At 37.3% G+C, this 26,270-nt stretch overlaps 1 protein-coding gene across 1 annotated transcript in view; it reads left to right on the forward strand.

Annotated features, from left to right (window-relative positions):
* The window catches only part of MAN1A1 (mannosidase alpha class 1A member 1), a 140,228-nt gene that overhangs the window by 21,682 nt on the left and 92,276 nt on the right, over positions 1-26,270 (forward strand). The window contains exons 2-3 of the mRNA XM_039731573.1: positions 15,047-15,143; positions 24,313-24,428. Of these exons, the coding sequence (XP_039587507.1) occupies positions 15,047-15,143; positions 24,313-24,428 (213 nt within the window). The remainder of the gene's footprint in view (positions 1-15,046; positions 15,144-24,312; positions 24,429-26,270) is intronic.

A 26,270-nucleotide genomic window follows, 5' to 3' on the forward strand; every position in this document is an offset into this window, starting at 1 on the left:
TAGCTTGGTGACCTGACATAGCTTCTTTGTTTTTTTAAAATTATTGTAATGGTGTGGATGCTTTCTTTTCACTTTTGCCATATAATTATGCTTATCTTTGAAGTATATCTTAGAAAACAGCTGCAGCAAACTCCCTAGATTATTTTCATAAGATGATTTGAGTTGGAAGAAACCTTAAAGATCACCTTTCCAAGCCCCTAAAGTTTCAACTTTAGGCTGAACTGTCCAAAACAGTTTGAGGGAGAGCAAGGACTTCATCTTGCATGTACTGTAGTTTACATTAAGTTCTCTTAAGGAATATTGAAATGCAGGTGAGGAATCAACAGAGGTCCTGGGAGACTTGTGTGGTTTTACACACCTGCCAGGAAAAAGCAAGAGAATTAAAAAAAAAAAAAAAAGGAGTGGCTGGAAAGCAAGTCACATCCACAGTTTTTCCTTTCTCTCAGTAGCTGGCTTTCCTGTTCTTTCTTAGGAAGGGTCAGAAATTACAGGTAGCTGTTGAATGCATTGTATTATGAAGAAGCATTGCACTTTCTATATTTTTTTATTGTAGCTTATGTGTTTGTGTGAGGCACCATATATGCTGAGAAACTGCAATTTAGGTGGCAGTGTAAAGCTAAAATATTCACCCTTTGTGGGAGATGGGGGTGTTTAGCCTAGAGAAAAGGAGGCTCAGGGGGGGAATGTTATCACTCTCTATCTAGAACTGCCTGAAAGGAGGGTGTAGCAAGGTAAGGTTACTCTTCCCCATGTAACAAGCAATAGGACAAAGGGAAATGGCCTCAAGTTGCACCATTGGAGGTTTAGGTTGGGTGTTAGGAAAAACTTTGTCACAAAAAGATTGTCAAGCATTGAAATAGGCTGCCCAGGGAATCTCCATCCCTGGAGGTTGTTAAAAGATATGTAGCTGTGATGCTTAGGGACATATTTTATTGGTGGCCTTAGGAGATCTGGGTTAATGGCTGGACTTGGTGGTCTTAGAGGTCTTTTCCAACCACAACAATTCTATTACTCTAGTATAAATTCTCTCCTGGGTGTGTGGGGTAGAAGGTATATCCTAATAAAAGTCATCATGCCATTATCTGTGTTATAGATAGGGCAAACTAAAATTATGTTCCGTTTGTGCTGTGAAAACTGCATTTGACGCCCTTTTTGTTAACAGCTTAGGAAATGCAGTATGAAGTTTGGGCCTCTCTGACCATCTGCTCTCTCAAATCCTTCAGTGTCCTCTTAGGTTGTCACTGTATCATCTGGCAATGATTCTTGAGTGTTTGCCTTTTCAGGAGCAAACCTAATTGTTTGTGTGTTTAATTTCTTTCTTTGGTCTTTTAGAAAGTCATTCAGGAACAGTTCTTACTTTTTTCATGTCTTTATTTTTATCTTGTTGCCCATTTTTCATCCTTTCCATTGAGGAAAATATCTTCTTGCCTTTTAATTGAATCCTTTCTTTTTCTTCTGTATCCTCCACTGTCAGGAGATGTTTGGAACAGACCATTAGTATCCTTGGTGGCTGGTTTTATCTCATAATGGCTTTAAGGTTTGGCATTTATTTTCTCGTATAACTGAGCATCTAATTCTTTTGACTGTCATGAAAACGTGATCAGAGGCATTCTCCATAAGCCTGTGACAGTTCTTCCCAAACTCACATGGAGCTGATGAACTATTAACCATCCTATGATTTTCTATGTCAATTATATCTGCTTATTGCTGAGGAAGATTTGGATATATAAGAAAAACACTGTGTAAAGCACTAATATGCTGCATATAGCACTGGAAGAGATACCACCCAAGGGTTAAATTAACTTTAGTACATAAAAGCAGACTTCAGATTTTTATGTTTGTTCTTAAGCAGCACCATTCCACAAAAGGATTCATGGCATAGTTGTACTTTTCAGTATAAAGAAATTATTTCCAAGATGCCATCATTACTCCAGCCTGACAGAAGGAAATATAGATACCAGTAGGTACATCTCACCTGTAGGCTATGGGGAAAGTATCTTATTACTATTTTTGCAGAAGTGTTTACATGAACTGGAAAGTTAATTTGCCAATCCAGCTGCTGTTTTGTATCATGTGCTAGTGGAATTAAACAAAGGCATGAGCTCTGAGTGTCGTGTATTTGGGGAACTTGACCAGCATTGTGTCAGGATCCACAGGCCACCTAATCAAATAAATGTTTCGAGAGGAAAAAAAAATGCCCTACAAAGAATGGTAATGTTTAGGCAGTTTACAGTATCCATTTTGAATACTGTGATAAAACTGCTGAAGGAAAATAGCTGATACATGTTTCCTGTTTTGGTAGTTATTTCATTGTGTGCACAGCTAGATGTGATGATTAATTTACAGCAAGAAATTTTCACCTAGAAAAGTTGCTGCTGTACAACCCATGTTTCCTGGAGATAGGGCCACAGAAATAAACAGTTCTTATAATAATATTTTTAAATAATATTTTTTCTGAAATCAAATGCAGCCCTAGGAAAGCTGTTTGATAAATTCTGACCAAGATAAGTAGATGTAAATGTGAAATGGGAAGAAATCATGAATTTGTAGATGACACTGGATCTTTATCACATTTTGCTAGGGTCTGACTATCTTAATTGTTCTTGGATCTTTCTAAACAAATGCCTTAAGTAGATAGCTCTTACTTCCTGTCAGAAATGAGCTGGCAGTGTTTTGCATAGTTAGCATATTTTTTTTCAATATAGAAAATACCTTGAAATATTTCTGAAGACTGGGAAAAAGCTTTAACAATTCATTATTTTCATCTGGAGTATTTTAAACAGTCACAATCTTGGGCTGAAATTTGAGTTGGTCCTTGTTGATCAGAAAGAGCAAGTCAATTTACTTGCTCTCTAAAATGTGCATAATATGAGCAATCCATACTGAATTTGGTGGGATTGCAGGATAACTTGGTCTGGAGGTATGAGAAGGTCCTTGATCCAAGGTCAGACAGAGCTGCTTAGGTGTGTGCCTTCACAGAGCTGGAACCCCCCAGAGCAGAGCTGGCACAGCCACCCTGGGCAGCCCACATCTCTGCCTCCCTGGCTCCCTTTCCTTGTTCACCATCTGACCCCTGCTAAATTTCATTAAGTCCTTCTTGGCCTGTTCTCCAGACTGTTTTGACCTCTGCCAGCAGCAGCCCTGGCTCCCAGGTTGGATTTCCTTCCCCCACCCCAACATGGTTGCTTACAAGCTTGGTAAGGTTGCACTATTTCATATTCTTCAGGTGTCACCTGCTCTTGACCCAGGTGTAACTGGTTTTCAGCTGCTGGGAATCAGTCCCATCCTTTGTCCTAATTCCAGGATATTAGGCTGAAGAGACTTTCTGACAGTAGTGGTAATGACGCAGACTTAGCCCTTGATCCATGCAGCAACTGTGTATCTGATTAATCTATGTAAATACTCTTCAGTGAACAGGCTCTCTGACTTTGGGAAGCACAGTTTCACCGTGGCCACAGTAATGAGCTTTAGCAGTGGAGTACTTCAGCTTCTCTAACTGGATGCTGGAGAGAAGAGAGGGGAGGGGAGAGGAAGAGCTGGCCTTTTGTCAAAGCTGATGGCCTGAGGATGGGTGAAGTATTTATTGTCAGTACCCAGCATTTTTGAAAACTCCAAGTGCCCTGCACTTCATGATTTCAGGGGCAGCATCAAGCTCTAGTAAGTTTCTCATTAACTGGGAAGCTCTAGTAGCTTTTGTAGCTTGTTTATGTTTTTACTTACTGTTATTAGCCATTTAATTTAAGTTGGTAATGACCACAAATCAACTAATAATGTATGGCTCACTGTTTAATTTATTTTTCTTAAGAAAAAAACTACAATTAAAAAGACATTTAAAAATACCTGCTTCAGTCAATACCTGCTTCAAATACAAGTAAATAAAACAAAAATTATTGAAGAAGCATTGCTCTTAGAAAATACATTTGAAATGTTGCCTTTCAATGCACGTTTGCCATTCATCTCACCACTGAAACTTCTTACCATCAAGGATAGTGTCTTGTCACTTCCAATTGCCTGGTAGGGAAGCAGGATTGTGGGATGAATGTAGACTAATTTTGCAAGGGGGAGAAACATCAAGAAGGTTGTTGCTGCTTTTTTTAGTTGTTGTTCCTGTCTTAAAAGACATGCTGGATAGACCTGGATATACTGACAATTTCCATTTAACGAGGTGGCCAAAACTTTGTTACTGACTTTAGCAGCAGAATAAAACTTAGAAGCATATAAGGGGAGATTGAGGTTCAAAATGTGTGAAAGTATCTTATTTCATTTTTGTGTATGTTAGTCATGCTCTGCAACAGCAACTTGAATCACCTTGGATGTTAATCACTTTCTGTGTCTGTGTTGCATTGCATAACACTGCTTATTATTGTACTGCTTACTTTTTTTATTTGCCTTGCCCCGCTGAGATTGGGAACTTCACTAGCAGCATGGCTATGGAGTGCCAGCTACCTAAAAACAAGTAGGACATACAGTCCATGCCATGAATAATTTATAATCTAATTAGAAGTAAAACTTACCAAATCATTTCTTAAAGAATAGTAGGAAAAAGAGAACAAAAGCATGATTGTATCATGCAGGTGCAGGAGCTGAACTGTTCACACTGTTCAGCCTGGGAGTTCTTGGAAACTGTAGCAAGTCATAAGTACATTTAAAAAAAAATGACATTGAGTGGGATAAGTCTGTGTATACCACTGTTCTTCATAATAGTAGTATTTCCACAAATTGCTTTCTTTTTGCCTTCCCTTTTATGACATTATTCAAATTGTGCATGAACTTCAGAGGCTTCTACTAGTTCTGCAATTTCTTTATACAAATCTTCAGTGCTTTTCAGTTTTAAGTGAAAATATTTGAGCTTTCTTTCTGGTTGTTGTCAGTAATGAACAATGACCTAAGTTCTTCCACATTACCTTATAATGTGATGTGTTTCCTTTAATGGGTGTTTAATTAACACAAAACATTTTTGGGATCTGGTTGTTTAAAAAATAGCTAGCAGTTACTCGCCTTAGATAAAAAAACAGAACAATAGAGCATCACTGATTTATCCACCACAGATTTAAGAAAAAAATAAATATCCAAACTGCTCAAATAATAGGTTGTCTGAAGAAACGTCATCTATCTCTTGTGCTAGTGATAAGGAAATATCCCTGTATCTGTTAAAGACTCCATCTGACTTTTTATATTAAGTGTTGAAGAAGACAGCCTTGGAGAAATGCAGTGGTTTTGAGTGACAGACTGTAGGCTTCATTTTTTTTCTGAAATGCAGATCTTGGTAACAGTTGCTAAGTTGTAAGGTAGAGGCTGTATGGCTTGCTCTTCAGATTGCTTGTTTGCTTGGAACTGGATGACTTGGACAGTTCAGGATTTTTGTCTTATTTATGTATGCAGGCATAAATGGCAAGTGGCATAAGTTGAAAAAGAAGATTTTCCGTTATTAATTTATACTGTGTGTAATTCCACAATACTGCACCTCAGTGCTATTTCTTCTTTTCCCACTTAGTCCTGTAGTTAGTGGGAATGTGTGGTTGGTTCACCCACTAGTAACTGAGAGTTGGAGGAAGAAAGAGTTGAGCAATATCCTAATTGATGCTTTCAAGGCAGATATTTTCAGGAAAAACTATTTAAATGACTACAGAACATACTCAAATCCTAGCTTACCTAGGAGGTGAAATAAAATTTTTAAAAAAGATTATTCAAACCCCTCAATTTGATAAGGAAATAGCATTTTCTTGCATATCTATTTTGTTTTCTATACTTTTGGTGGAAGACATCTGGAATTGAGTGAATGAGTCTAAAACTGAGCTAAAACTGATGTACTCTGGCTGGTTTAAGGTAGGATGAAAGCTGTTATTTGGGTAACTATATGGGCAAGATTTTGAACCGTCTTTTTTTCTATTTCCCTGAAATAGATTATTTCATTTGGCTGCAGTTAAACAGACCTTTGGTTACTGTAAGTGCAAGGACAGTGCTCTTTGTGGGAAGGGCCATACATTTTTCTTGCCTTCTTAGCTTTTTATTAGTAAAGGAAAGGGTCTCAGGATATTTCTGTGCCACACCAAATAGTTTGGTTTTTTTTCTAGCTGTACTGGTGAGATGGCCAGGTAAGAAGCAGGCTGTAGATATTGGCTAATATAATACACTAACTGAATTATATTAATATGGGAATATGCAGGTAAACTCTTCCTTCCTGAAGGTCTTCCTTCAGGTTTCTCTGCCTTATCACACTGGTGTCTTCTACTAAAATGAACAATTCAATAGTTAATGCACTGTAGCCCAGCTCTCAGAAACTAATAGTAAAATATTCTGGTGTCTCCAGTTTTTCAGTAAATTCATAATTTTAGCAGTACATTACTGTTAACAAAGAGAGATATTTCAATTATATTCAGCTGACAAAGAGAGGTGCGCCTGACAAATGAGTAAAACGTGACTTGTTATCATGGACTAGTTTCATATGTCATATAATCATTTTTCAAATTATTTTTTTACACCAACATCAAAGCATAAGGGCTGCTGTTCTTATTAGTTATTTCTTACATGAAATATTCTATTACTGCACATTTTATTTAATGCACAAATACACAAGAAAAAAGAGACTAAGTGTAGAAAATACTTTACCTGCAAATTTCCTGTTCTCTTTAGTTACCTTTTAATTAGAATTCTTGTTACAGAATTAACAGGATAATTGATTCCTTTTAAAATGAGTAACAGAATGAAGCACTGTGCAGAGTCTGTCCCTGGTTAATAAATGATGCCCAGAACAGCATATTATGAATATTAGTTGGATAGTTTAATACAGTCCTAAGGAGGCTTACAAGCTACTGTGAGGAAAAGAAAATATAAGAATAGAAGTTTATCTCTAACTTAACACATAAGGGAATAATACTTAGCATTTCTGTAAGGCTTTCCATTTGAGGCGTTTGAAGTGCTTTGCAATACAAAAGATGAATTAATTCTCAGAATAGGCCTTGAGATTTTTATTTTCTCTTACTCCCTTTTTTAAATGCAAATGCTAGATTTTTTTTTTATTTTAATTTGTCCTTGTGGGCAAGAAATGAATTATTTGTAAGATACTTAAATGCTGAGGATTTTGCTCGCATATCCCTTTAATGCAGATCATTAAATACAGAACCCTATAAAGTATCCCATGATATGATGTACATGTTTAATATTAAGGGGAAATCCTGTCATCCAGTTTGGCTACCTTAGTCGTGGTAGGAGGTATGGGTATTTCCCCTACTTTGTGTCTGGCAGTGCCCTGCCCTGTGGGCAGCACTGCTGGACGAACCTCTGGGTTGTTGGGAGTCCTTCATTCCTATCACAGTGCACAAGGAAGCTGTGAGCACCTAAAAGTTCCCCAAATCCTTGTGTGCTGCTTTGTGGGAAACAGTGACTGGGAATCCTTGTTGCTGGCCCATTAACTAATACTGAAGTCTCCTTTGTGGCTTTTCTTGGCTGGGTGGAAGTTCCATCAGGAAGCATTCATGGGAACTCCTCCAGCCTGCCTGGGTTTCAGAGCATGGTTATCATCCACATGCTAAATTAGAAATGGTGACACTTCAGCAGTGACTATTACACGAACATTGACACTGTGTGGTTTGCTTTTAACTCAGGATGAAGCCATTAGGAAATGAGGTTATAAACACCAAAAATCTGTCAAGCTACTGATTTGCCATAATCTTCCTGCTGACAGATAAGAAGTGATTATTTATATGAAGGTTCATAGTGGCAGGATTTATTTTACGTGTCTCAAAGGAGAAAAACAGATTTCTGTTGCCAATAGAGAAAAGGAGTCTGTCATTTGTATCATCTTCTGTCAGATTCAAGAGAAAAAAATAAACAGTATAAACTGAGATGAATCTTCATACATTTGAGATTATTTCTTCAGCTTTGTATCTGAAGTAAGAAATAGTAACAGAAAATAGTTTAAAATAAAATTCAGCTGTAATTGCTATTTTTTAGTTTGCAAATAAACTCGAGACACAATTCTATGTACAGAAAACAGTGATCTGGATATAAACCGGTTTTTACTAGTTTTCTAGTGAACCTTGGTGGTCGGTTAAAAAATTAACTTTAAGTTTTCATTTTGTGGAAAGTCGCTTATAGTGAATTCTGTCAGCAGCCCAGCATAACAGTAGACAGAGTATCTGGAGGAGCCTAAAGCAGACATGTATCACTGTTAGTCGGATCTGCATGTTTGCTTAGATAAGGTTATGAACTAATCACTGAAGAAGTAACTACAGTAGAACACCTTACATCTTCACCTAGAATTTCCTCTATAGAGCAAGTCTGAACACATTGTGAATACTGATAAAAATTACTTAAAAAAAAAAGGTTAAGGTAGTTATTAATGATCAAAACATTTGCAGATAGAAAAGACATTGGCATGTGTTAGGATTGCATGCAGAACTGCAAGAAAAGATTGAAATAAAAGGTTTAAAGCACTACCAAAGCAATAACAGTGAATATTGACAAAGGTAACAAAGATCATGGTCAGAAACAAGGGGAAAAGTCAAATGAATTTGCAATATAGTTGTGCTTACTAATCTTAGAAAAAGTGTTATGTATTGAGAGAAAGAGAAAATTAACCTATTACTTCATGTTTTCTAGATGCATGTTATTCAAGAGAAGCTCAATAAACTCAGTTAATAACTTGTATTTCTTTGAAGTGCAATAGTACACTAAATATCATTGTGAAGACGGTGAAACACAAATGCATACTTTTGATAACTAAAGAAACAAAGGCTGTGTGTTTCCAAAAATTACTCATTGTGGTAATCAGTGGATTCAGTAAGAGCATATTAAAGAAAGCTTTCATATATCCAGTATAGCTTTTTGAAAGTGATAGTGAACCAGCTGAAGGATTTCACAGAGAAATCCTAATTGGTGGCAATAATTTCAAAGGTAGTATTACATTTGCTAATAATAAATTCTTATAATGTTTTTTTTCAGCTGTGCTGCAATTTGGTTGGTTCTCAGTGGCTGTGAACAGGTTATACGGAATAGTTGACAGAATAGTTAGCTTGTTGGCTAACAGTAATGGGAACAGAAAGTAAGAATATAAGGCTTTCTAAAACTTGAGGTTTTGCTAATGTTGATGTAATGTTTCATGGGAGCAAAGAGACTGGAAGGTTGTGTTGTGGTCACAAGCTTCCTGCACTGAGGATCCACTGTGGTGGGTTCACCAGGGCCATCAGCCCAGCTTCCACACAGCTGTTGGCCCAGGTGGGCTGCAGGAGGGAACAGGAAGAATGAAAGCCAGAGACCTGGTGGGTCAAGACAAAGCCCATTTATTAGGTGAAAGAGGGAGGGGACAGGGACAAACGGTGCAAAGGTAATCACTCATATCCTCCCACAGTCAGACTGACGCCCAGTCGCTGAACAGCAGTCACATTGGAAAACTGCTCTTTCTTCCTCTGCCCTGGTTTTTGTTGCTGAACATGATGTTAACATGGTAGGAAATAACCCTCTGACCAGCTGGAGTCAGCTCTCCCAGCTGTCCCCCCCTCAACCTTATAGCCACCTCCTCCATTCTCCCTCTCAGGGGGAGTGGAAAAGGGGCAGGAGCTGGAAAAAGATAAAGCCTTGCTGTTTTACAAGTGCTGTTCAGCAACAGCCAAAACACTGTTGTGTTACCAGCGTTATTTCAGGCAGCAGTTCAAAACACCATATGGGCTGCAGTGATGGATGCTAACTCCATCCCAGCCAGACCCAGAGCAGTCCTCAGCCATGCAAGTTGATTTGTACAGGAGGAAAGTTCAAGTGGAGTGCCTGTTGAGGTTTCTCACTAATTTTAGGGACTTCCTTACCCTTGCTGATACTGTGGAAAAATGATGTTTTAGTTCCAGCAGCAAGGAGAGAAGATGCAGGGAGACTAGCCTGAGTAGTAGTTCTGGTAAGGAGTTTAAAAGGTGAGAATAACTTAAATGTGTAGAAAGATCAGTATAAACTGAGAAACAAAATATTATTTAAGCCAGGGGTGGGAGTTAATAGAGACTATATAAACTGTTACATTTTCTTCAGAGCTTTGTTGCAGGGGGAAGTTTGATTTGGGAGGGAGTTGTTTGGGGTTTTTTGTCTCTTCATTTCTTGAACTTTCAGTTACCTTCGTCTTCTGCCTTCCTCCTCTGACTTGGCAAGATTTAAATGGCTCTGTTGAAGGTCAAGATGGTACTATTTCATGCAATTAATCCTTTTTCTCCTTTAATATCCCAGTTCTAAAAGGTGCTTTAATTCTTTTCCTGACATCCTCTTTTGCATCTCCCCACTTATATGTAACTGCTAAAAATAAACCTTATTAAGTTATTATTTTCACTCCACCTGGTACTGCAAGGGTTTCCATCTGAGCACCACTATTACTGTGCTAATTCAGCATCGCTGTTGTTTTCTTTTCTGTCAATGTTTGAATAGAACTGTATTTTGCAAATTTCAAGTGCCTTATATGTCCTCTCTAGTGTTGTGTTAGAGTGCTTTGAAAGATGACAGTAACTGAAATACCAACAAATGGGAATGCGTTATCGTCATCTTTTAGTTGGCCAATATTATGGCTGCAGGAAAGGGTTTTGTTTCTGCTTTCACAGAGAAAGAGCTGTCAGTCTGTTTTGGAGTTTAAGGTTCAAATGAACCCTTCTGGGCTCCCCAGTTCAAGAAAGACCAGGAGTTACTGGAGAGGGCCTGGCAAAAGGGTGCAAAGATGATGAAGTGACTAAAGCATCTCTCTGTTACGAGGAAAGGCTTAAGGGCCTGTTGAACCTGAAGAAGAGACAACTGAGATGGGATTTTATCAATGCATACAAATATCTTAAGGTCAAGATGGGGTCAGACTTTTCAGGGGTGCCCAGCAACAAGATAAGTGGCAATGGGCACAAACTGAAACACAGGAAGTTCCATCTAAATGTGAGGAAAAAGCATCTCTACTGTGAGCACTGGAACAGCTGGTGGTTGTGGATTCTCCTTCTCTAGAGATAGAGATACTCAAAACCTGCCTGGACAAAATCCTGTGCAACCTGCTGTGGTTGAACCTGCTTTAGCACAGAGGCTGGAAGTGGTTCATCTCCAGATCATCTTTCCTTTCCTATCCCAACCATTCTGGGATTTTTTTTTTAAACATGTAATAAAACTGGAAGGACTGGGGGATGCTTACATGCAAATGTAGCTCTGCCTGTTAACATGCTGGAAGACTAATATGGAATTATTTAAAATAATTTTATTAGTTGTACTGTAGAGGAGTTTGAGTATCAAGAATCATCTAGTCAAAAGCTGTTGGAGCCTTCCTCATTGGGAATTTCTCTTTTTAATATCATCAGTAATGTTGTGTTGATATACCAGGTGTTCTCAGTAACTGTAACCTTTAGAGATTTCGAGTGATCAACAGCACTTGTACAAGTGCTACTTGTACAAGTAGTCAGATATGTGATCAAAAGACTCTTTGTGAATTACCGGGGAAAAAAAATCAGGAAATAATGATTTGGTGCTATGTCATGCAAACAAAAAGGTAAAGACTGCCAAGATGGATGGATTTCTCAAAAAAAAACAAAAAAAAAACTGTTGAAATTAATTTCCAAAGTACCAGTGCTAGGAGTTTTGCCTAAACAAAGAACTATCTTGGCGAGCTGGGTCTATTAAAATTGCTCCTCCATATTTTAGAACCTTTTCATTCTTACATAGAAAATTAAGCTATTTACAGATAGGAAGTTAATGTAGCGGGAAACTTAATATGGTTTTGTAATTTTCACAGAGGGGAAAGCATGTAGAGTATTTCTAATGTACTCAATCCTAGAAATTGAGACTTCTTGATAGGGTAGATGCCCAAGGTCGCTTGTGTAGCAAGGCGGTGTTGATTAAGGCAGGGTTCTTTGGTTGCTGTGTCTGCGGGCTCTTTGCCCAGTAACACAGTAACACTATGAGCTAATAACTTTTTTGTAAAGAGCAGTTCATGGGTGCGTTTAGTTGGAATGACTCGTTTCTTCTGAAACACTAGAGGGCTCACTGACTGCTTTTGGAGCTGCCTTTTGCTTTCAATGTTTGTCCATAAATCTCCAAATGTCTAAGCAAGGATGTCCTAAAGGTGTGTTTTCTTAGGAGTAAATTTACTCACTAATCTCAGTGGTTTTGTCTAAATCTAGGCTTTCTGGAAGAGTTTCAAAGAACACTTTGATAAGCCAAAAGAGATGATTTTGATCTGCTCAGTAAATTCTGGTTGGGTTTTTCGTACTGGAATACTTCCTTAAGTTTAGGCAGAGCAGTGCTTTTTGGTTTGTTGGGCGTTTTGTTGTTGGTTTTTTTTTTCTTGTCTGCTTGGCTTGTGGAATTTCCTAGGAAGCAATTAGATAAATGTACCTGAGTAGAATAGCAGTTAGCAGAATGGGAGGAAATTTTTGTAAAAAAAACCCCAACAACCCATCTGATGTTCATTGGCATACAATAATAAATATTAGAAGGTAGTGTCTACTGTCTGGGTTATCTTCCTGTCTTACTAGCTAGGGGTTGGTGAGCTATAGGGTAATCAGAGTGGTTTCTGCTACCAAATCACACATACATTTATGATACAATATGATTGAAGTGTCAATCCATGGGGGAAAACTAAAGGCAAATGCTTACATCTAGAACATCTTGTAGCATCACACACTTTATGACTGTTGTGGCTGGACTGAGCAGGTCTGGAGCTGTTTCTGCCTTTCCCTCTTGGTAACTCTGATAATTGTGACAATCTGATTTGGGGAATCAGACAAGACAAAATTGATACTCAGACAAAGAATATCACTTGCAAAAGTTTCTGTTTCCTGAACTGACTTGGTTTGGGAATAGATGACTGCTGCATTTCCTTTGCAAGAGGAGCAGCATAGATGTGCTAGGAGAAAAAGGGAAGGACAATGTCAGTGGTGGCTTGAGCAATTATAATGTTGTTATAATACTACATCTTTAGGCCCTTTGATTCAGGCCACTTAATTACAAGTTTAGTTTATTTTTTAAAAAATGCCCTTTTGTGTGGTGTGCCCTGATTAAGATTAAGCAAATGAAAAGATTCTGATGTGATTGCATGAGAAAATAAGCTTTGACAAAGCTTAGGATTTAGCCTCCTGAAATCTCTGAGAATTTGTGCATTGATATCTAAAGCTGAGCTTGCAGGTCTGGGATATGATGGCAGGGCAGAATAAGGCAAAATCACCAGAAAATTTCAATTGGTAAATTAGAAAATATGCTGTGGACAAATTATTGGTTTCATGCAGTCTTGATCCTTGTAGCCAGGGATTGAGAACGCACCATAATCATGAAGCCTGCCAGTTGGCTGCCTACTACCATTTCTGCTTTGAGACAAAAAGCTCCATCCTGGGAGAGCTCCTGAGCCGTTCTTCAGTGAAGTCAAGCAATGGACACAGCTCCTGCCATCCGGCATATCGCTGCCATCCATGGCCTGAGACCATTTCCACAGGGCCTCTGACTTAATGCCTATCAGCTGAGATCTGAGCCATTCTAATCTTTCGGTTGAAAATGCTCATATTAACTGCCATTGTCAATTTTTTGTATTTGTAAAGCTGGACCTGTATTTTAGATTAACATCTGTGAATTTTCCTGCAGGATAGATGTGCATTTTTTCTCCCATTAATAGTGGAGAAATGTTTATTCTCACGACTATGGCAGTATTCTAGAAAATCTGTTGTCATTTGTTATAGTATGGCTTAATGCAGACTTTTAATTGACATAATTTCTCTGAGGTTTGAGCAAAGGAAAGAGGAAAGGAGAAAGTGCAGGATTACTATTATCAGCATGTCCCAAGGCTGCTGCTTTTAAATTTAGGATTGTAACTGTTATTTAACAAAATTATCCTTGACACACAAGGCCTCAAGAAGAGATCTGAAAGCAAGGACAGAGCAGTGTTGTCATCTGACAGCCTGAAGCAGTATCTCTGAAAAGGTCTGAAATTGTCACTTTTTGTCTAGAAGATGACCTCTGGCATTCCCAGCCCTACTCTGCCTTGTGGAAGAGGGGAGGAGGAACAGCAAGGTGGCAAAATATTCCTTTCTGTTACGTAAAGTAATGCTGCTTGTGGTGACCTTTAAAGAGGACTATTCCTGAGGAGGTGTTCAAACTGGTGGTTGCCAAGGGGAGGTGTTGGACCTGCTGGAGTGGCAGTGGTTTGTCACCAGGCCTGCAGAGCTGTGTGCATTCTTCTCACCACATGTTTGGGCTCCTGGACATGCACCTGGACCGCACTGAAAAAAGGACAGTTCACACCAGATATGTGTGGTGATGGTGGTGGAGAGTGTGAGCTATTCCTGAGTCAACACACTCCCCTGACTTCTGTGTGGATGCCCCCTGCTCTTACCACAGCACTTCTGTGCTGGGCTCTGCAAGGCTATTTCCCAAAGCAGTATTTATCTGTGGTGCACCTCTTCTCGTGCAAAATATGATTTGGTGGTGATATGTTAAGTCATAAAGGTTTTCGTCTCTGTGCAAAATGACGTGTGAAAGTAGCTACAGATGCATTTATAGTCATAAAAGATAGTATTGTAAAAACCTCAAAACATTTTCTAGGTGTTCTGCCTGCCACTTTGCCATCCTTCTATTGTTACTACCTGTGCTGAGCTTGAACCAGCTAGTTTTATGTAAGCAGGTCTCTGCCAGAATCTGAAAACTACTATAAGCTTTATGTTCACCTTGAAGAATCTAGAGGTTCTAGGGGGAAAACCTTCTTTAAAAATGTTACTTCCCTCAGTTTCTGAGGTGTATGCTCAAGGGAAATAAAATCTCAGTTGAATTGATATATGACACAATGAATTCCTTTCCTAAAAATTAATTATTTTTGACCATAAGCTTGCAGGTAACAGAAATGTAGAGGACAGTCGTGTAATTCTTAAAGCAGCTGTCCCACTGCCACCTGGAAAACAGTGCCACTGTTATGCTTTATTGAGTATTTCATAGATCTAATGCATACAGCAGGAATTTGGTTAAGAATTGAATTAAATGTTTTTAATACTGAGAATATTCTCAAGTTGGTGTTTGCTGTGGCTTCTTGCTAAATCAACATTTTAATCCTGCTTTCATTTCCCTACAGATGATGAAGCACGCCTGGGATAATTATAAGCGTTACGCGTGGGGATTAAATGAACTGAAACCTATATCTAAGCAAGGACATTCGAGCAATTTATTTGGTGAGTACAGTGTATTTTTGTGCTTAGTGACGTTAGCATAAAACAGTAAATCAGCTGAAAAGCTTATAAGTGATAAATGTTTTCTTTCTGCTCCCTGTCTTTGAGCATGATGTTTCTTGCTTCTGTTATGTGTAAAAAGTAACAGTAAATGTAGGTGCTTTCTGTGACTTTTATAGATTAGTGTCTGAATGAGAATAAATGGAGCATGGCATTGCTGCATGATAAAAATATAGTTTTGCTGCAATAAATACTGTCCTGTCTTAAACATTTACTATGGAAATCATTGATGCCACATTCAATAAACAGGGAACTAAGGGGGAGGGGGGTGGAGGAGAAATCCTCTACAAGGAACAAACTACTCTCTACACTCATGAAGGTAGCTAAAGCTGTGTGCAGTTTTTAGGCATTTATTTCCATTTCTTATAAAAATGTGTTCATTTGTACCAAACTCCCTTATCAGGCTTTCTTTTTCATTAATATAACTGTTGTTTGCACTTCAAAATATTGCACAGGAGGTGTTAAATAAAGCCCAAGTTGTTATCAGTCTAGAACAAATATGGGACTGAAAAGTTCTAGTAGGAGAGGCACACTGCAGAAATCCAGTGTAATGAGGCAAGACTTCCTCGGTGTCCAAGTGGGACTTGTGGCTGAAGAGAAACAGCATTCTGAGGAAGCATAAATACAGTCCTATGAACTGTTATTATCTTCAGTTTTGCAGAAAAATGAAGAATTAAACTGTTTGACACCAATTTTTCTATTCAAATAGCTTGTTTTCCAAACAGAAAGCTGAAAAAATTACTAATTTGTATAGCTGAGACAAAATCAATACATTATTTTGATTTTAACAGGAACTTACTTTGTTGAATGTTTGCAAAAGATAGCTTGAAGTGGAAACATTCCTAAAACAGCCTAAATAGAGCACTTATCAAATCCCCAACTATATTTGGAGGTTGCTTAGAGACAGCAGTTGTGATTACAGAAATAAGTTGGAAAATACAACATCTACTTTGATCTTGCTGCACTGCTTGGCTACACCAAGGTAATATCAGAAATGTTAATAAGGAATTATTATCTAGTTAGTTATTGGACTTCTTTTTGAGTTTTTGAAACCAGAGTAGTTTGAGTTAACTTCATGGCTGAGTCATCATGTTTCTGTTTCCTTCTCTTCTCTAAAAATGAAAATTATTTATTGTCTCCAGGCAAATGATAGTTGTGTGATTTAGTATGCTGAGGAGCTATTTAATGGAATTCTGCTTTCTTGCAGTATAAGAAAATGTCATAAAATTTCTTGACAATTAAAACACTTCATATAGTTTCCTTTGAAATCAGAAGTGGTATAAACATTTCTAAGGTTTGAGTTAATGATAATATTGCATGGATTTGCAGAAAAAGCTGTAGATGCACTGACTTGTGAAATTCTTAAGCAGGAGTTCTGTGGATGTTGCATAAGTTTAAGTCACTTCAGGTGCAATTCTCTGTCAAACAGAACAGGTGTCGAATTGAAAAATAAAACTGTATTTAAAGGAGTAAGAGGCAGAGTCAGTCTAAATGCAGATCAGTTTCTCATCATGGTCATCTCGTATGTGATCTTATTGCTGAGGAGTTTTCCTCAGAAACCCCTTCAATCTTGTTGATCTTGCTGCAAATAAAAATAAATATTAGATCCCTTTCTGCTGAATTGCTTTACAGAATACCAAAGAGCAACATATCTGCAAACAGGTCTGCCTCACAACCTACCCTTGCCTGAATCCATAACTACCTTTTGTTCTTTACAAACAAAACCTTGTTTCTCTAAGTGTCCTCAGATTTATTAGATCTGATCTGTACCATCATGTTTGAATTCAACAAATGCCACCTTTTTCATAAAACAATAAAAGGGTGATCTGTTTGTGTGTTGGGTTTCTTTCCTTCATGAAAGAATGGACAAGTCTCCTTATCTTCCTGGTTTCTTATTAAAAAAAAACCAAAACACTAAAAATTGCAAATGGTTGACTAATTTAAGGTAATTCTGAGTTGTATTAATGGAGAATAGGTTACCTTCAGCTCTGTGTCCTGTGAATTTCCTCCCAACCTTCAGAAATCAAGTAGGACCTTCAGTTCACTGTCATCCATCATAACTATTTCCAATTTGCCAAGACTGTCTTTTCTTCTTGCTGCCAGGTCTCAAGTGTTTTAAAAATATGAGTTTCAAATCGTCTTGGTATCAGTAAAATACAGCACATTTCATTAGGCACTGTTTGATACCTAATGAAGCACTTCTCCTCCTTTGAATTAATTGCTGTATTTACATTACTTTGCACGTACTGGGAGTGGCTGTTGCGGGATAAAGACTTTTATACCTCACTGTGAGGAACAGCAGAGTCCACTGCTGTGTGGTGCTTTATGTGGCAAAAGTTACAGTACAGCTCTCCTGACACAGAAGGCGAGAGTTGTTTTCAAATGGTACTGCTTCTAAGTTTATTTTTGCAAGTATAAATGCATGGCTCCTTTCAATCTCCATTTTGCAGGTAGATTATAATGACTGCTGTGTCTTGAAGGCACGTAATAACTGTCATGCTGTGTTTCTCAGTAGGACAAAAATAAGATGGCTTTTGAGAGGTGTAATTACACATGGATGGGCTTAGGAAATAACATCATGAAATAGAAACACTATATGAGGGCTAGGAGGAGAGGCAAATGGCCAGTGGGATGTTGATAGGAGAAAGGGTAGGGACAACTGGTGGTTCTAATATTGGGGGAAGGAAAAGAACCCTGCTTTAGCACCTTGTACAAACTACTAGTAGTAGAGCTATTCTGTAGCTGAAGACTTCTTGTTGGACTTGGAAATTACTTTTTTTTTTTTTTTCTTTGGTCCTAAACTCAAGCCATGAAAATTGTGAAATCAAGGAACTGCCTGAGTCTTGCTGGTGTTCTGCAGGCAGTGTGCTTGTAAGGGTGTATGTGATAAGCTGAGAAAGTCTTTAGACTGGCAGACTGTAGATATATTCATGTTATGAACAGAAGGTGCTTTCTTTCATGTGTCCACACCAAGAATAATGTACTTTTACAGAAACACTGAAAGATTTCTCCTTGAAGCCAGTGCCACATACATGCCTCTGTAATGGCAATGTCTTTTCTGTATATCTCTGCAGTGTTTTTATTTCCTTTGTACATGCCATGTTAGATTTTACCGTGTTGTAGCAACTATTTGAAAAGACAGAAATACTCTTATTGATTTAATTACATGAAGTGTACAAATGTTTCAAGATTAATCAAATAAATTGGAATAGCTCAGCATCTGTTTGCACCATATCTGTCCATTAGCAAAACAGGGCATATCTCCTGGTATGACTTCTTCCATGAGTACTAATTCTTCTCTCACTATTCCTAGTAGAAAGTAGTAAGTGCTGTTAGTTTTTAATTTTTTAACTTTCATGTTTCAGGTTACTGTTAACAATGTTAGCTAAAGCAGAGATTTATTAATCTACCTTCCTATAGCGAAAGTGGCAAAATCACAATTTTGCTTTTTTTTCATAGCACTCTACCGCCAGCCCCTCAAACTAGGAGCTATTCCTCTCTAAGCCTTCTGAACTAATTTGCAAACTAATGAGTGTTGCTGCACTAGCAGAGAACTCTTTCTAGAAGTGTTTTCTGCACTTAAATGATTGTAACTAAAGGGCTTTTTTAATTATCTGAAGTTGTGTTTCATGTGCAGTATTGCCAGTTTGATATTGTAACTTGTAGGCATAGTATAATTAATCTCTGCAAGTGAAAAAGGACCTTTTCTGGAGGCAAAAAGGGAGGCATTTAATAAATACTCACTATCTGCAAACCCTAAAGTACTGTAATGTAGTAAGATCCTGCTCCTCCCACTTTGAACTGTTTTTTGTAATTTCTTTTATGGAGTGTTGAGGTGTGTAAATATTTTCAATGCCTGCCAAAATTTATATCCAAAACAGTCTTGGCAGTGTATAGCAATGTGTCTTTTCAAACTCTAAGTTTATTAATATAGCCTAGGCAATTAATTGTGCATGTGTTTAAACAATATATTAATTTAAATTGAAAGGATTCAAAATCTTCCCCCCACCGCAGTCTTGTTTGTCTTCACTCTTCCTGCTGTATTCCTTGAAATTTTGTGTTTTGGTATGTGGTTTTAATTTGGGAAGTAAGCCTGACATCTATCGCAACTAAATTAACTTGTTTAAAGAATAACATTAGCAGATATTAGGATGAACATTAGGATAGAGGATGAATTACTCAACACAGCATTTTTGAGAGGAGGTCATGTTGCACAACAAAGACAAGTGTATTGTCATTTTAGATTTCTAAAACAAATTTTTTAGGCTTATTACTGGCCTCTCACAGGAATCTGTTACTGCTGAGGCCACACTCTCAAATTACTCATCCCGGTGTTGAAAAATTAAATTACCAAACTGAAATTTGGCAGTGCAAATGAGTTATTTGGAGTAGCTTTGACAATGGCAAACTGCAAACAGTTCCACAAACCCAGAAGGATTTCCCAACAGGCAATAATTGCACTTAAGAAGTAGAAAATGTTCCTAATTTAAACTGGCTTTTAGTGAAACAGGAGATAAAATTCTGAGTTAATACACAGAAAGGGCAGACTTGAGCTCATAGTAAGTAGTAAAGTTTGACAACTTTCCAGAACAATACGTGGGGGTCCATAAAAAGTGGCATAGATGGGATGAACAAGGATTTCTTGTTCCGTGTGGGGAGTGATATCCTTTATAAGGAAGGGGTGGAGATAGCAAATTACTAGGCAGCAGGTTCAAACAAAAGAAGGTGGTTCATAACAAAACATGTAGCTGAGCAGCACGGTGCCAGAAGCATGGTGGATGCCAAAGGCTTCTGCAGGAAGCACAGAGATAAGCAATGAAGGAAAAAAGATTTAAACTTTATCAAATTCAAAGACACCAGAGCTGGCTATAAAATGCATAGATGTATAAAATACTGCAGATTTGGAAGAGCATTCTAGAAATATCACTATATTGTTTCATGTTACACATACGAAAAACTAGATTTTCTAAAAATTTGAATAGCTCTTTTTCCTTTCTTACCAGGTGTGAATAGTCACTGAAATTAAAAGTGTTGGTATTGCTGAGGGTTTGCCAGTACTTGAGTCAAGAGTTTCATGTTTTGGCATAGTACACTTTAATAATTAATCACTCTTGACACTTTAAATTGCTAATGATATTGCATAGGAACCTTTTCAGTGAACTTTAAATAAAGGAAAACACTGTTCTAAGATATGAGTCAGCTTTTGAAGCAACGCTCCAAGAAACCTACAGCATAAATCAAAATGTTACTTTCGTCAAACCTGTATGTATTCTCAAATGCCAAGCTTGGTGTGCAAGGGATGGGAGAAAATTTTAAACTATTAAGTGCTCCAACATGCATTGATTCTGAAATATTCTATTTCAGATTCATCTGGCCATATCTAAAAGCCTGGGCTTGACAAGTGAGAACTTATTTTGGCACACGCTCCAAAGGGTCTGGCCATAAGCCAGGTGTGGTTCTTAAACCATATGGCCATATAAGCTCAGTCACAGAGCTGTGCTAATAAGGTTGTCATTCACATCCAGAGCAGTTCTCCCTGCAGTGGCATCCTGGAAACTCATACAAAGTTATTCATCCTCTGATCACTCTTCTTATTCTGCTCTTGCTGCGCAGTCTGTCTGAGATGCTACTACATTCTCTAATGTAATCTCTTCTTTTATTTGCATGCACATCCACTGGCACTGTTAGATATTAAAAAGCACGCAGTTTAAATGGGTTGATTGTGCATAACCCGGAGGAGATATAGGCTACCTGTGCTTTCAATAAGCTGTTGTAGTTAATAGTCCACAAATCTTGTTAGCAATATGCTCATTTTTTTGTTTTTTTCCAGATCATTGCTAAGATTTTAAGTGTTAAACTGGAAAGGAAGTTCTGTCGATGTTTCTTGATAGTCTACTGAAAATTTTGTGTTGACTCATTTCTTTTGCATTCTTTTCACTTAATAGCAGGCTATTTTATGTGTTCTCTATTAATCCCTTGGAGTAAATGATGCTGTCAGTAAAGAGGAGTGATAAAAGTGTTAACAACAGAAGTAAAATGGAATATATGTGAGTACATGGTCAGGAGGTTTTGGTAGAGACTAATAATTCTTCATTTTGCTAGGCTTGTACATCTGGTTATCTCTTTTATCATCAAAATTACTTCCTTTGAGCTTCTGTTTTCTGAGTTACAAGTTAATTTTCTCTACTTGGAATGTATATATATATTTTTTTATTTTTTTTTTGTTATCTGCAAAATATATGTGTATTTACCTGAGCTCTATGAATTTTATCCAGGTATTGTTTGTGATATCTTCCTCCTGCCTAGGGCAACTCTGAAACTCTACCATGGTGACTGCAGCTTGGCTTTCACTCTGTAACATAGTGCTCACTGTTAGTCAAATTTGTAGCTGTACTGTAGGTGTATAGGAAAACAGTCCTCTTGTCCAAATATTCTGTGTAATGAGTGTGTACAGTAATTGCCTAGCAATAATCTTTGCTTCTTGTAGACCATGACTGCTCTGTACTTCCTTGGGAATGTTGTGTAGGAGCGAACAGCAGTGATAACTGTATTTAATAATTTATGTGCTGTGCTTTGAGAAGCATAGCTTATATAGGCTTGTGAAATGTTTGGTCTTATCCCATAATAAGGAATGTTCATTTAATTTCTTTGCTCTCCTTCCCCCAGCCCCACCACTGGCTTGTCTGACTGGTTATTAATGAACTGTTCAGCATCACAATTTCCATACTACTTTCAAGTTTAAGTTATTCTCTTGGCTGACTTAGTGTAAACTGCAGCTGTTCACAAGTCATAATTCTGGCCTCTAAACTGTCTCTTTCTCTGTTATTTTGTCCTTTATCAACAGCTCGGAAGTACAGCTGTTTGAGACAAACTTGACTAAGTATCACATTAATTGTTTTATTCCATTTTCTGGAGCCTTCAGAATAATAGCAGAAATTATTTGGAATAAAGTAAGATCTGCTTGAGATTCTAACATTTTTTTTCAGCCTCTGCTCTAAGCAGGCCACATAGGCCAGATTCAGGAAAAAAAAATCATAGTAAGTAGGTGACTCCAAGGGTGATTTCTCAATAAGTTTTCTCTTCATTTTCTCCTCTTTTTCTTCTGACTTAGTAGTGGATTGCAGCTCAAGTACTAATCCTTAAAATTGAAAGCTTAACTGTTTAGTGGTCGTGTTAGTTGTATTACAAGAGGATTATCACAAAGAATGTCTTTGCTTGGTGAGCCTATCACAATCCACTGAAGCAAATCATGTTATAGATGATTTTTCTGTAAGTAGAGCTCAGTTGTAAAGGTTCACTAGGAACTGCTTTTGTTGTATGGAGTTACCAGACATCTCCAGAGCTTATGCAGTAGTGATCTCAAGCAGATGTCCTCCAGCAGTTTTCCACTCTCACTTTCTCATAAGCTCAGGAAAAATATAAGTTGCTTAGCCAAGTTTAAAGGAATACTTTTCCTTTAATATTAGAGAAGGGCAGCCAAGTTCCAAATAAGCTCTTGGAGGATATTATGTTTTTCTTACCAAAGTATGCTGCAGTTTTATTAGTGGAATATCTGGGGGAAAATGTAGAGAGTCCTTCCTTCAGAGTAGGAAAGTGACATTCCAAAAATGGGTAGTATAAACAGCTGCTAAAATAGAGAAAGTATCTGATTCTGTTAAATGTACCAAATAACTGTTGTAACAGCCTCAAATATTATTTTGCTTAAGATGGTGGAAATGGAAAATTATTTTCTGCCTGGAACCTTAATTTAAGGAAATTATATATATTATATATATATATATATAATATATGCTATGTAGAGCTCTCCAATCACCTCTCTGTTTCACGTGGAAGCAGAAACCCATGATGGCAGTGAACACAAGAATTGATTGATGTAGTACCTTTCTTAAATATGAAAAATTAAATTCTGATGCTTGATAAGTTTATAAAATTAAGTTTACTTTTTCATCAGGTATTTCAGAGACAAGATGATAATCAAGTTCCTTAATTAGTTGTAGCTACTATCTTGTTATTCCCCTGGTACAATCAATTCCGGAATGAGTATTCAGCTATTCACCTGACTCATTAGCCCTGCTGAGGGAGACAGGGATTGGACATAATGACTTTCTCTGTTGATTGCAACCTAAATTATTTTGTATTTCTAAATGTTTCCTTCTGTGTCAGAGTCTTCTAAAATATAACAGTGGTTTTCCTTTCATTATGAAAACTGCAGGAGCCAAGTTAGGAAATGAAAATCTTAGTAGAGTGGTCAAAATTGAATTTTTGACATTATCCCATAAATAGGAATTGAAACTATTCCTAGACAAAAATGGTGTTCTGAAAAGGTCAAGGTAAATTTGGAGTAAGCATAGGAAAGTATTTTGAGTGACTGTTTTCTTGAACCTCACCATCTGCATTAACCTTTCAGTACAGGATGATGAACATTTAATCCATTCCAAAGCCCACATACTGATGATATTCCATCTTGCAGTTAGGTCAAGGCTAGCTCTTACCCATCTCTGTAACAGAGGTAGAAAGGTGCCATTTTTGCAGACCAGTAGAACTCGCTGTGAAAACCAGTGCCTTGCAGCCCCTCCTGAGCTGACAAATCCATATGTGCAAATTTGCCTTTGGCTTTGCCTCCCCCAGTGCTTGTGCAGACTTCTTAAAGGGCTTTCCTAACTAAGATGGGGTCAGTACTCACCAGCTTCTTAAAGTTTTATGTATATTTTTGACAATAAAAACAAAAAAGCAGCTGATTGTTTCCATTCCAAACTAGAAGGAACGGGAATTTCTCAATTACCAAGACTTACAGTGTTTTATGTCATTTTACGGTGAACTGTTCTATCAATGGTTTAAAATGCAAAATTATGGCTGAAAATACTGTACATTAGAACAGCTCTTCAAAAGTTCATTAGTGGAAGAAATACTTAAATATTATGATGTTGTGTTGTGGCATGGGAATCAAAGTAAGGGCTGTGAATTACTAGTTACCACTTGAATGCTTATGCACCCAGTTTTTAATTGGATTAATTGAAATTGGATTTTGAAATTAGAATTAATTTAAATTAATTAGATCTAACTGAAAAGTCTTCTGTTGGAAAGTAAATCACTGGCTCTTCATGTATTTCAGGTAACATACAAGGAGCGACAATTGTGGATGCCCTTGATACATTATACATCATGGAAATGAAAGAGGAGTTCAAGGAAGCCACGGAGTGGGTTGAAAAAAACTTGGATTTCAATGTGGTAAGGAGTGTTGCTGATTAACTTTTAATGCTCTGTTTAGTCTCCAGGGGCCAACTGAGGACTGTGTTCTTGGTATTACACGCATAATGCAAGGCTAAAGAATTTAGATTATTGATAGATAAAGCAGGAAGCTGGAAGATAGGAAATCTACTGCTCTGTTTATATGCTCTTTTTCTGTCTTAGGTAGATGGAAGGCAATGAGCTGAACTGGAGGAAGGAAAAAGGAAATAGAGTATTTGCCATTATAAAGTAAAAAACGGCCTTTTCAGCTTTTCTGGATAGAAGAATTGGGACCCTTCAAGCGTTGATTTTTTCACTATGCAAACCTTTTACATTTTCCCTTTATGAAATCTTCCACATATTTTAGTTGTGTTTATTGAAAGTCACATGCCATACATACTACTTAGGTTCCTTTGTCTCCTGCAGTAAAGTTGAATATCATGAGTTAGGCTGAACTATTGGCACAACTGAACTGCTTTAGTCTTACGAGGCATCAGGTCCTCACAGCTGCACATACAAATCACCCTATTGAGTGGCAAATATGCAGCTGAGGGCAAAGTTTATTATTGAAGCTTTTACTCTAGAAAGGCCTTGAACAAGTAGGAACCTCTTCAATTAAATGGCGAAGGCCTGGGTTTGGTATTTTTCCTTTTTTTTTCCTTTGGGGTTTTTTTTGGGCCAGAGGACTTATTGTTGGTACAGAGAGCTGATGAGGCAGCTCTGATCAGTGTAGTGAAGTAAGCACAGTACATTGAGCACTTCAAAGCTCTTGTAGTTGACATGCTTAATGTTAGAAACACTTTCTGAAAACAAAGTACTCTTTCTAATAAGTTATGCAAAAGTCAGTTTTAATTAGGTCTCTTCCATGCTTGAGAATTAATTATCCTTTTAAGAAGGAGTTAATAGGAGTGGATCTAAAATAGTTTATATAAGCAGTAATTTAGCATTTATATTTACATTTATAATGTAAATAGAGGATATTGAACAGTGCTCCTGTGTAGTGTCAAAAGCCTGAAAGATAAACTAATTTTATTTTGTGCATAAGAATTTTTTTCCCTAAAGGTATTTTTGTAATACTGAATTCCTGTCTTATTAGCTTAGTATTATCTAGATGTTTAAAAACCAGGGTAAGACAACAGAAAATAACAAACTCTACTTAAAAGGATGAGCTGAGCTCTATTTGGAGGAACATTGTAGAGTTTAACATGACTATTAACATGATAATCTTTGGGTTTACATATATCTTGCTATATTTGGTACTGGAAACTTTTAGATGGTATTGCCTACATTTCCTATTTTTAATGCACCTGGTTTTTTCTCAGTAATGCTTATAAGATAAGAAAATGTCAGAAATTTTGTATTCCACTAGTTGTTCAATGCAGGAGTCAAGCAGATTTACCAAAGCAACTTCACAGATAACACTGACGTGCGTCACTAACAGTATATTGTTACTGATATTCCTGTAAATAGAAGCCTGCAGTTCAACACCTCACTAAATTATTTTCATAATACTTCATAATCATATGTAATTGAATTTTGCATTGGCATCAGCAGCAAGTAGATGAATTTTCCCAAACTGGAACAAGGAAATTAAAATAAATAACGGTGGTGCCAAATTTAATAATGGATGTCCATTTCTTTAATGGCTGGATTGTTGGAAGCTACTCAACTTGCACTTTTGTTTAGTTTTCCACCTTAAGTATAGGTTTTAGATTCAAATGCCATTTTGTATTTATATCTTACAGTTTAAAGAACAGCAGTTCTCTTAAGCATTTATCATTTACCAGGCCTTATATGACATATTCTGCAAAAATGTTATGTACATTATACTTGCTTCTGTTT

Source organism: Passer montanus, unplaced genomic scaffold (genome assembly GCF_014805655.1).
Source record: "Passer montanus isolate IOZ18808 unplaced genomic scaffold, ASM1480565v1 scaffold79, whole genome shotgun sequence".
Classification (NCBI taxonomy): Eukaryota; Metazoa; Chordata; class Aves; order Passeriformes; family Passeridae; genus Passer; species Passer montanus.